Below are 12,214 nucleotides of genomic sequence, written 5' to 3' on the forward strand. Positions count from 1 at the left end.
GACATCTTATCTCAAGTCCATAAGACACGAGACTCCGGTACCTCATCCCATCTCTGGGATACATGAAGCTCTCGATGTTTTTACAGACAAACTAAATATTTTTCATGATCGGGCACACAAGACTAATCGGGACAGCGAGTATGACTCTAGCTCGACTATTTAAGAAGGGAGTGATGATGTGAAGACCATGCACTATGGAAGTGCACCAATTGTGGAGGAACTCGTACAGCCAAAATCACTCCATTTCAGCATAAATCTCGAGTGAGCACCTTGAACCAAAAAGTGGCCACATTCATCCGGGAGAGGTTAGTGCAATCACCCATTGATTAAGCCATCAGCGTCATTCGTGGAGCTATCAACGCAGCGTCATTCGTGGAGCGACTTCAGAGCTTACCTTGTAGAAGATTATTCGTGCCTATAAAAAAGAAGGCTCCTCATTCGAAACTTGCACATCCAAATTCTCGAAATCCTCTCTAGCAGCACCGTATTCTCGAAGCTCTTCGCCCTCTAGTAATAAAGCTCTGCCGCAATCTCACCGTTCACGTTTACGTTTCCTTGAGCAGTCAGAATACGGTAAGTGGGCTTTTGCTATATATCTTTCTTTGTAAGTGGGTTCTTGATACTATTTTATTTGGCACACTTATTTCTTTTTAAGTGGGCATAATATGTTTCGAAAATAAATTAAACATGAGTTTGAAAATTCGGTCGGCGTGATATATTCATTTTCATTTGGTATTGAAATCCCTTGAATTGTTCTTTGTTCGATATCAGTTAAATATGTGAAAGCATGTTTGAATTTTTTTGAAATGCACTGTAATGACTCGATTTAGAAATGGTAAAGGAAATTCCGAACTTTGATATACTTTGTTTAGGCCCTGATGCGGTGGGTTATAATAACCGTTCCTTTGGCCTCGCCCCTTAGAGGAGTAACATATAGGGGACTGATCACTAAAAACCATAGAAAATGAGATGATTTTCAGTGCTATATTCGTATTTGTGTTAGTATTTGATTCAACATGCTTAATATTGAAATTTTGATAATTTATTCATATGTATATCCTCGATAATTGTCATGCGCGATCGGCCCCCATTTACTGAGTATTTCTCCAAAATACTCGCCCCTTACTTTCCCACATAGATAAGAATGAGAATCAAATTGAGGATGAGGAGCAAGACTACTTTTGGGGATGGTGATGAAGCAGTCTAATTCGGGACCGGTCGATTATTCTGTCTTATGATTTCAATATCGTGTATTTACGCTTCAGCATGTTTCTATTTCTTTTGAGTTGTAAAGACAGTGAACTTTTGGGAAATTTATGATAATAAACTGGTTTCGGTTTATGATGTACTACGAGGCTAGTTGTTTTTCGATCGTGTGGTTGTTAAACAACGCCGGTGTCATAACCCGGTCTCGGGGCGTGACAGATGATACCTTCGGGATAGCCCGGGTTGTGCCCGAGTCATGAACAATTCTTGTGCCCGGGGCATGGACAACCCAAGATACTAGATGGATGGCCAGAATCAGGACAAGTCGGCAGGAAGGGTTCATCAGGAGCCGGGCGGGTGAATGCCCGGGACGTCTCCTCCCCGGGCCACCGGACGCCCGGGCTCTCGTTCAAACTCCCGGGAACTTTCTACCCGGGCCACCTCGATATGAGCACCGCACTCGAGTATACTAGCAGAATAGGATGTGGGCGACTGTCTCATCTCTGACATCGATCCAAGTGGTTGACAGAATCAGACAGGCAGGATGTGACTAGTATATGATTTGACATGACAGAATATAGGGTGTGTTCAGCCGTCCTACTATAACTAGTAGATAGCACGGAGAACGAGGTCATCATTACTTTTCCTACTATAAATACCAGTTTCTATCTTTACATTTACATTCATTCATTCACACCAATATCAAAACCATCACTTTGTTACATTGGTTCTTGGCTTGAATCATTCACTGACTTAAGCATCGGAGTGGCCACGCCGAACACCCCTCCGGGGCCCATTCACGTGGTTACCTTCTTGAGTGCAGGAAATCCTCTCTGCCCGGGGAAGAAATTTCTGGTTCAGATATCTACATTGCTCTTATTTCCTTCATCATTTTGATAGTAGATCCGGTGGAGCACCCGACCCTGCTCACTCATTTCACCAGGATCGTATCAGAACCATTTCACTTTTTTTATGTGCACATGAGTATTAATAATATTATTTTTAAAATATTATTAATAATAGATAATAATAAGTTTTGGTTGAGAGAATCTCCGTACCCACCCCATCTTGTCTTATTAATATTTTTGAAACGGGAATATGGGCGGGACGAGGATTTGATCCCCACGATTTCCTCCGAACGCGAAAAAACGGGGATTGAGGTGGGTATGAGAGTATGGATGAAATTCGGGGATGTGGATGACAAACCCACCCCTGCCTCGTTTATTTCGTAATATTACAGTTAAAGAACTTTTTTAATTAGTTTGATTACCTAAGAGTTGTGTTGTTAATTCTTCCCCGACATACAAAATTTAAATGAATAAATTTTACTTTAGATCCATATTTCTAAAACCAACACTCTAGTCGATTTTAAAACCGTGATTTGGTTGAGTGCGTAAGACAACATGATGTTTTTGAAATTTTATTATTATTATTTTTTAAATAAAATACGATGTCTGCTACATGTTTGAACATGTATTACAAAGATTTGCACATGTTGCACATTAGTCATGACACCAAATTTAGGAGTTACATATTATATAAGTGGAATTTTTCATTGATATAAGCTAATTTTGATATAAAATGTCACATATTTTTCATAAATCGAGTTGGATCACATATATGTATCATAAAATCGACTTTCTTGGCAATTTTATAATAGTTTTTTTGTGAATCTCAAAAAGCATTCAAGGGGCAAACTTGTGTTTTGTGCTAATTTTTATTTAACATTGAGTTTGTCACCCAAAAAAATGTCAATAAATTTTTCCAAATCCCACGGTCGTAAATTGCGTCTACTGTTGGTGGATTCATGGAATACTGCTATATATGATAAACTTATTTAATCAATATCGTTAATTGTAGATTCCTTTTATCGCAATTCTACATCAATCAACGTCCCAATTTTGTCACCTGCATAGATATTTCAAAATAGCACGATTATAGGATGATAAACATTTTGCATCAGCTTGAGTAAAATTCATTTCGAATTTGTACTCAAAATAAAAAATAAAAATAAATTTTGTTTAATTTTTTAAATTATTTTTATGTCATGATAAAAAAATATTTATATATTAAAATTTTAATTAAAATACATAATAATTACGATAGCATTAATAATCACAATTTACGAACAGACACTGTAGTAAAATTTCATGACGACTCTCTTATAAAAAGTTAAAAAAATGTAATATTACATAAAAATTTATATTTTATTTATTGTGATAAAGAGTAGTGATAATTTAATATTTAAAAATAACAAAAAAATTCAAAGTAATAACCGACATTAAATGAAATATATAAACAATGCAAATACCTAAATATAGTGTTTCTATTTATTTTCAAATATTTAATGTGGTAGTGAATATATTAATATTGATAATTATTTCATTTTATGGCATATTATTTTTTGTCGAAACTTTTTCAAATATGACAGAAAATCAGACTATATATGAGTCCTTCAAGCATATTGATGCAAAAAACATATCATAACAACCAAAAGAAAAATAAATACAACGTTAAAATGATTATTTATTTTATTTGAATTATACTATGTTTTATCATATGATTTGTATACAAAAATTTCGAAATTGTTTATCTCCAGGCACGTACATACTCAAATGGTGACGTCTGAAGGTATGCTTGAGGATTCTAAGTCGTGAAAATACACTTTCACTTGTAATGGTTGAAATATCATCAAGCTGGACTCGTCACTCTCAATCCACTTTAGTTGATTTTGTGGTCGAGGTTGATGCAAGAGAGTATCGGGCCAGGAAAAGGATAAGGATCGAGAAATAAATTCAATACGTCGTCGTTTTCTTGGAATTGAAGATTGGATCACATTACATTTATAATTTGATATTTTTTTAAATTTTCATTTTATATGCGTTTGGACTAGAGAAATTGAGTTTGGGAGAGATTCGAACGATAAATACACTCATCTTGAGCGTATTTCAAATTTCATCATAATTATTATTACATATACATAAATTAGCAATAGGTGATTTGAAATTAATTCAAACAATAAAATGAATGTAAGTTAGATTATTTCTGTCACATGCAACCTAAAATTTCCTGTTGGGATTTGATTGGAATATTTATTTAAGCTTCTCGATTGCTCATTTAACTAAACTTTCAAGCCCTTGAGTTATAATGGTGTTTAACCTCGATTTTTTTTAGTTTTCATAAATTTACCAAATTATCTTTTTGATATCTATAATTTTGAATATTTATACAATTTATATAATAATAATGCAAAGAATTTGATCTCAACAGATTCATGGCCCGAAGACAAAAACATTGGGCCTATTGGCTAAGGTCCAAGCAAATAAATAAATTTTCGGGTTAACCCATTTACCTTATTGGGCTGGGCTTTCGGGTTTCCACTTTCCAGCTCGTATCTGGAATATGGTATTTTTGGGGTGATATGTAAAACAACAAATTTATGAGGGGGCAAAGATCTATCAAAGTGAACGCCACAAGGCGGCTCTTGAATCTCAAGTGAACGCCCATCCCACACCATACATGGCGAAAGAGTCGTGGACGGAACCGGAGAACAACCAAGAAGTTGAAACTCCGGAGAAACTCAAGCGAAGAGCCCCGATAATTCCTCGTGAATTCGAGGACGATTCCGCCAAGCTATCGGAAAAAGAGAGAAGAATCAATGGGGCATTGTTAGCTAGCCACAAGCCCAGTTACTGCCTGAAGCGAGTCAGTGGGAGTTCGCAGTGTGAGGGGAAAAGCCTGCGATCTCATCATAGGGAGAAGCTACGATGGCTCGTCAAGAAACTTATTAAGGCCCGTAATTGGACAGAAGCTGGTGGCGTATTGAGCGTGTTGCTTCAAGGGAGTGGCAGGGATCAGTCTCCCTCTCGAAATCGAGCCAAGTATTGGGTATCAATTTATCTTCTCATGGCCTTGATATTGTGTTGGTTTGTACAATTTCAATCATGAGATTTTTTTTCTTGACTGCTTTTGTGTATCTCATAATTAGTTGTTTGGGGTCTTCGTTTTGCAAGTTTTGTTGATTGAGAGGCCAATAGTGAGGTCTGTTGTCTTTGGTTGGCGGAGGGCATGACGAGCACTAGAATGGCATCAATTTTATGTTTGTATTAGCTAAGGATCACTCTCAAAATATATGAAACTCCCCCCTCCCTTAGCCTCCACGGCCAGCCCGTGTCTTTGATGATGACCGTCAACAACAAACACCATTTCTGTCTCTGAAATCAAATGGATTTGGTGGTTTTTACATTCCAATTCTCAGAATTGATCAGAAGTAGTTCGTTAGGTTTTTCGTTCAAGATTTCTGTCTTTGAAAGAAAGTAGTCCAGTATTCATTTAGCTTTTGATTGGTTTTATTTCCGAGATATGTAGATTTTTTGGATTTTCCTGTATAGACATTGGAAACATTGTGAGCGTTAAATGTTTGTATTCAAACTTTCTGCAGGCTGCATTAGAGCTTCTCAATTATATCAAGGATGGGAGTATCAACCCAAAAAAAGCTCGCAATGTCTATGAACTGTGGATGAAAAAGATCGGTCCTTTAAAAAATTGGTCAGAAAGGGTATGGTACAGAAATATTAATTTTTTGCTCAAAAATTCAGGGGGCCTGGGAATTTATTTTAACAAGTAAACATGACTCTCTAAGTTACGAGATTCAAATCCACATAATCTTGGCGCTTGTGCATGCAAATGCTGGACAAAATCTGATCTCATTCTGAAGGGTTTTCTTATTTAATGGATGCTTGTTGTGTTGAACAGAATAGGTTTGCAGTGCAAGTGGATTTTATTCTATTTTGCCTCCAAAACGGAAATATGGAGAATGCACATCAATCTGCTCTTTGGTATGGTTCTTGTTTTTTATATATGCTTCTATTTAGTAGTTGAGAAACATTTCTCTAACGTCTAGGATTCTCCTATATTATCCTTCGTTATCTCCTAGAAGTTCTGGAAAGTGCACATATTACTCCTGTAATCAGTCATCACTTTTACCTTGTTCTAGAAATCTCTGACCTCAAATGACAAATCTTTAAATTTCGTGAACTTCTAAATGTTACTTATATTTCTTCCTTAGTTGCACCAACATTGTTGATCAGCCTCATGCAGGAAAGGGGCTTTTGTAGCGACCCTGTGTCAAATTTGGTTGTTGGGATGGTATTTTATCAGCTATGGTATTCTGGCATACCAAAAGAATTACAGTTGACAGAGCTGGACTCATCTGGCACTTTTATGCAATCAAATGCATCCATGGGTGGAATTTACATGTCAATTAATAATTCTGTGGAAAATGATAGTCTTGATGCTGGAGGAGCCGAATCTTCCTTAAGGGGTGATTCAAACTCCTCAGTTGCCAACAAAAAGGAAGCATTTGAAGACAATGGTAACCAACTGAAAGAAGAACCGATAGAAATTGATGAAAAACTGGGAGAAGATATTTCTCACCCCACAGTTCAGCCTCAAGGTTTTTACATGAATTCTACTAAGGTTAGCGAGCAAAGGGATTATTCTTCCTCTAATCATAGTGATGATCAGCCACATGTCTCTATTTTTTACACCCAAGGTGAGTTTAAGAACCCTTGCTCCCTTTTCTGTTTCACCACTATATCAATTGTTCAAACGTTAAGTTTTTAGTAAGCTAAATCTTCCAAGCTTGTGCTAAATATAGGTCTACCTCCATGGTTATTGCCTTTAAAATTGCCCGATTCTCATGAAAATTTGGAGGATGTCATGGAAATGCACAAAAAATTACGTAATGACTTCTATATAAGTGCGGTGAAGTGCTTGCGTGTTGCCTTGTACTCAACACCTCCAGTAATTGAGGCCTTTCACCCTTTAATACAGGTACTGCATCACCCTGTTTCACTAGAATAATGAAAATATGATCATTGTTATTCTTTTTTAGAAATCATTATATCAACTTTTTTGCAAGTGTGATATTCAGTCCTTATTTCTGCAATTTGGGCTCATACTTCTTTTTGCTCATGAGATTGTGAAGCTGACCTCATAGTTGTTACCTATAGATGGTGGTCGTATTCTGGATAAGTTTTGGGGAGCACCTGGTGATAATTGGCGTAATCTAAAATTTATATTATTAGTGTGACTAGTTTTGTTTGAGACGGTTGTCCTTGTTTTCCTTACTCTGCAATAGCAAGATTCATTTGAAAGTTGATGCTTGCATGCTGTATACGTTCCCTATTTGGTGAAATCAATGTGCATATAAAATGTTTTTTTCCCATCACTTCCAAATTGTATAGAAACTATTTTCTTGCTTACTAGTTGTATGCACCTTAGAAACAACCACTTAAGGCACAACTATGACCTTTTATTTTTCTAAATTTAATTTCTTGTGTTTAATTTCTCGATGTCCCGAATGTATGTAAACCTTCAGGAGAGTGTCAAGGATAAAACAGGAGATTGCGAAATATAAAGAAAATTGATGGCTAAAATCAGCAGCTGCAATTTACAATTTGTCTCTATCTAGACGACTCATCAAGTTGTCAAACAGTATTACCTTTCATGGTGTTTTTGTTGTTTAATTTGCCAAATGTTATTTGCCTAAGGCATAATGGCCTATACTCATGAATTTATATTTCTGACTGTTTGACATTCTTAATTGATGCAGATGCTGCTTCTTGGAGATCAGGTCGGTGAGGCCCTTGGTGAAGTTGAAAATATATCTCAGTTTTCAGATTCGATTGTACAACTGAGGTTATGATTTCTTTTTATTTATTGGCTCTGTATGTACCAGCTAAAAGTAGTAGATACGGGTGTTTAGGTGAACGAATTGGAACACAGACAACTCAAAATATGTAACATCACCGTGCATATACGTACAATGGGAATCTTCGAAAACAACTCATCAGATCTCTATTTGAATGTTACCAATTTTCCTGTGGGAATCTTATGAAGATTCGTAATGTTAATTAATCCTTTTAAAATCAATTCCTTTCCAAGTCGTAGACTCATGATTCAAGATTGGGGTGGTGGGGGTGGGGGTGGGGAGCAGTATCTCACAATAAGATGGATAATGATTTCATTATAGATTGCGTGATTGTTTATGTCGATTAGAATTCGTTGGAATAAATGTTCCAGGATTTGAACAGATAAAGAAATTCTATGAATTTAAATATATTATTGATAATGTATGAGAAAATCAAAATGAGTGAAATACAGAATGCCAGACACATAATTTACGCTAAAGTTCTTTTCCGTGAGGAAGTAAAGGGAAAAGAAAAATTAAAGGCAAATACCTTTTGAGGATTGGGGTTTTCAAGGGGAGGGGGCAGTCGTGTGATAGGTTGATCCAATGGGTTTGAGGGGTGATATCCCTACCTCTACCTGTCTTATTCTTAATCTTCTCTTATGTATTATAATATATGGTGCATTTGCAAAAACTTAGTGCTTTGGGACCAGTTATATACTTGTGATACATGCACAATAAATTGGAAATACCGATCTCTAAATGTCCGCACATGTTTGTATTTACAGAATTTTGTTACTAACACTGCAGACTGAAAGCAGGCCTAGTGGAGCATTTTGATGGTGAAAATTATGTCAAACTCTGTACATGTTTTGAGGAAATTTTGAAGAAGGATCCAACATGTGGTGACTCCTTGGCAAAACTTATTCTTTTACATCAACGTGGTATGTTTTCAGTTCAAATGAGGTCTTAATCGATTTTTTCCTTGGTGCAAATCTGTAACTAAATTCATGAGCATCCATGATCCTACTATATAAGGTGCCGTGGGCATTCACTGGTTGAATATCTCAAAAACATGTTGCAGGGGAATATGACATTCAGAATCTGGTGGAAATGATAGCCTCACACCTAGATGCTACGTATGGAACCTGCGACACGTGGAAGGAGTTAGCGTCTTGCTTCTTGAAACTCTCTCAGTGTGAAGAAGATAGAATTTCCGTGTGTGGTGATGATGGTGATCAAAGCAGTCAGGAATTTATGGGCCACTCTAACAAGATCCCAGAAATATTCACTAAAAGTGAATCTGGAAAATCTTGGAGATTTCGTTTTAGATGGTGGCTGAGACGGCATTTCCATAACAGCATCCTCAAGTCAGATATGACTTCAGGTACTAAAAAGTTTAAGCCTATTTTGTTTCGATTCCTATGTATCTATTATATAACTACTGCACCGTGAGAGGTCATATTATTTGAGAGTGGTAATATTGAAAATAAATTGCAATGACAATTTATGAAAAAATCTTGGTATAAGGATAATTTGGGAACATGGTAGTGTCGTTGTGGTGAACTTCTTGTTTCTGTTCGACAGTTTCTTTATCTCTATTATATATATATATATATATATATATATATATATATATATATATTAAACTAACCGTTTGAAACGGAAGAGATTATTGTGCATCGAGAATTTCAGTTTAACTTGTATAATTGCATCCATTTTTCATTTGAATGTTCTTTGTGACAACAGGTGACCTGCAGCGCTTGACATACAAAGCGGCGGCAGGCTTCACATATTTATGGACGAGATGTTAGATATGTCGCCAAGACAATTGAATATTTAGAGAAGGAGGCTGATATGGAAATGTATGCTTTTTTGCAAACGCATGTTTTGAACTCTGTCGGATTTTATATTTAGTAAACGGGAACTCTCTATAATCTTTGCATTTTATTATATTAAAATAAAAATATGCACACGAGAGGTACAATTCTGCACTAAAGTTCTTGGTTTTAAGTTTAGTTTAATTATATCGAGAGGATGCCTGAGAAAATTGTGTTTTGCTAAAAGTTAATTGATCTTTTATTGTAAAATAAAGTTTGTGGGTTGATATCTTAAAAAAAAAAACTCTCGTGAATTCACCTCACAAATCTTCAATTTGATTTTTTTTCTAATATAAAAATATATTTTTAATAAAAAAATTTTATGAGATAATTTCACATTTCGATTTTGTGATAGAGACTTATGATCCCAAACTATTGTTTTCGTATTTTTCCACCAAAGTTGTGTTTAATATTTTGCATCTATTATTTTTTTGAAGGAATCTATTAATATTTTACGACTAAAGATAGTTCAAGGGATACTAGCAGCATGCGTTGCATGTACCACGAACCTCTGTTACATAGAATAAATCAAAGAGGTAAAAAAATATTAATAATTTAACCAAAAAGGTAAATTTTCACGATTATTTTATTAAAAAAAATGGGCAATAAATTTGTCCCTCCCACCATCGTGACAATCATTTCATTCCAGCTAGCCTGACAAAACGCCAGTCCCTACCCCAATGCCAATTACGATATCGTGACGTAAAAATTCTCTATTCTGCGCCAAGATTTGCAGACTAGATCGATTGATTCAAGATGGCGGGCGGATATAGGGCCGAAGACGACTACGATTACCTCTTCAAGTTGGTCTTGATCGGCGACTCGGGTGTCGGGAAATCGAATTTGTTGTCGAGGTTCACCAGGAATGAGTTCAGCTTGGAGTCAAAATCTACTATTGGAGTGGAATTCGCCACGCGCAGCATTCGTGTTGACGATAAGGTGGTCAAGGCCCAGATTTGGGACACCGCTGGTCAAGAAAGGTATATCAGTGCTCCACCATTTTTTCAACTGTTCCTGTCGGTAAATCATTGTTTTATTTATGGTTCCTGCTATCTTCCTTTTTTTGTGGATTCGGAATTCAATTGAACTTAAGAAGGGGGTTATAGTTTAGTTAGATTTGCTGTAGCACTTCGAAAATGAAATTGTATATGTATTCCGTGTGTGTGGTAGAAAAATGTGATTAGGTTTTGAGGATCGGGACTGGATAGAAAACTGAATCAGTGTAGTCAAACATGCCGCATTTACATGTACATACAATTTTAAATCAAATGGAATATCTATTTTGGGTTGAAATAAGGGGATAGTTTCTATCGTGGCTACAGAGATCTGGTTGACAGAAATGACCGAGCTTTCGTGGGATTGAATGCTGAGATCTGGTGACACGGACTGTATGTTAGTAACTTAAAAAAATCCCATTTTTGTTCCTCCTTGTTATTGTCAAGTACCTCAGGAATGCGCGTTGAACTTCATTTGAAAATAAGAAACGGGCTATTGATTCTATTGTTAGCGTTGCCTACTGAAATTTGCCTTGAAACCATCAAGAAGTAGGAACTTGTGTGGTGTCGTGGAACCAAATTTTATGAGTGCTGTTTATTCGTTGCAATCATTTATAAGCACACTGAAGATCGTGATTTTTTGTCTGCCTTCAGATACCGTGCAATCACAAGTGCCTACTACAGAGGAGCTGTTGGTGCATTACTTGTTTTTGATGTCACCAGACATGTCACATTTGAGAATGTTGAGAGATGGTTAAAAGAACTTCGAGATCACACAGACCAGAACATCGTGATCATGCTTGTGGGCAACAAGGCAGATTTACGTCACCTACGTGCTGTCTCCACCGAGGATGGCAAAGCTTTTGCTGAGAGGGAGAAAACCTATTTCATGGAGACATCTGCGCTCGAGTCGATGAATGTTGAGAATGCTTTCACTGAAGTACTCACCCAAATATACCATGTGGTTAGTCGTAAAGCACTTGATATTGGAGATGATCCTGCAGCCTTGCCCAAAGGGCAAACCATAAATGTTGGGAAGGATGACGTTTCAAATGTGAAAAAGACAGGCTGCTGTTCCGTATGATTGGCAAGTTATCGAGCGTTTGGATTGTCCTTATGAATCCCGGAATGAGATTTCAATAGTCTCATTCGGTTCTCGCTACTCTTTCAACGACTCTGGTTCTTGAGGCTGGTTTCTTTCAATTTTGGAGCTAGAAATGCAGACATGATTAGCGTTTGACTTAGCTTTCCCCATTTGTATCGTATTGCTCATCGACTTTTGAGAGCTTGTGTTGTATTATGTTCCATTCAGTCTCATCCTTGTGATGTTTTTGCTTTGTTGCTTTTCGTCTCTATACTTGTTTATATACCATTCAGACTTTGATTATTATAAATCCCCGTCGGTGATTTGAATGTCTAGGTTGTACGTAGACACAAAT

General features: G+C 36.5%; 2 protein-coding genes across 2 annotated transcripts; both read left to right on the plus strand.

The window, feature by feature from the left end:
- The first annotated feature begins 4,639 nt into the window (after positions 1-4,639).
- On the plus strand, positions 4,640-9,837 carry LOC142521639 (uncharacterized). Its single transcript, XM_075624748.1, has 9 exons — positions 4,640-5,094; positions 5,648-5,764; positions 5,962-6,044; positions 6,297-6,760; positions 6,866-7,041; positions 7,823-7,908; positions 8,711-8,844; positions 8,985-9,287; positions 9,650-9,837. Exons 1-9 carry the CDS (start codon positions 4,726-4,728, stop codon positions 9,712-9,714), a joined length of 1,797 nt encoding a protein of 598 aa, XP_075480863.1. The 5' UTR covers positions 4,640-4,725; the 3' UTR covers positions 9,715-9,837.
- A 565-nt stretch (positions 9,838-10,402) lies between these two features.
- Positions 10,403-12,112, plus strand: LOC142521640 (ras-related protein Rab11B). The gene is made up of 2 exons (XM_075624749.1): positions 10,403-10,760; positions 11,430-12,112. The coding sequence occupies exons 1-2, from the start codon at positions 10,537-10,539 to the stop codon at positions 11,857-11,859; spliced, it is 654 nt and encodes a 217-aa protein (XP_075480864.1). The 5' UTR covers positions 10,403-10,536; the 3' UTR covers positions 11,860-12,112.
- The last annotated feature ends 102 nt before the right edge of the window (positions 12,113-12,214 follow it).

The sequence above is a fragment of the Primulina tabacum genome, chromosome 13 (assembly GCF_025594145.1).
Source record: "Primulina tabacum isolate GXHZ01 chromosome 13, ASM2559414v2, whole genome shotgun sequence".
NCBI lineage: Eukaryota > Viridiplantae > Streptophyta > Magnoliopsida > Lamiales > Gesneriaceae > Primulina > Primulina tabacum.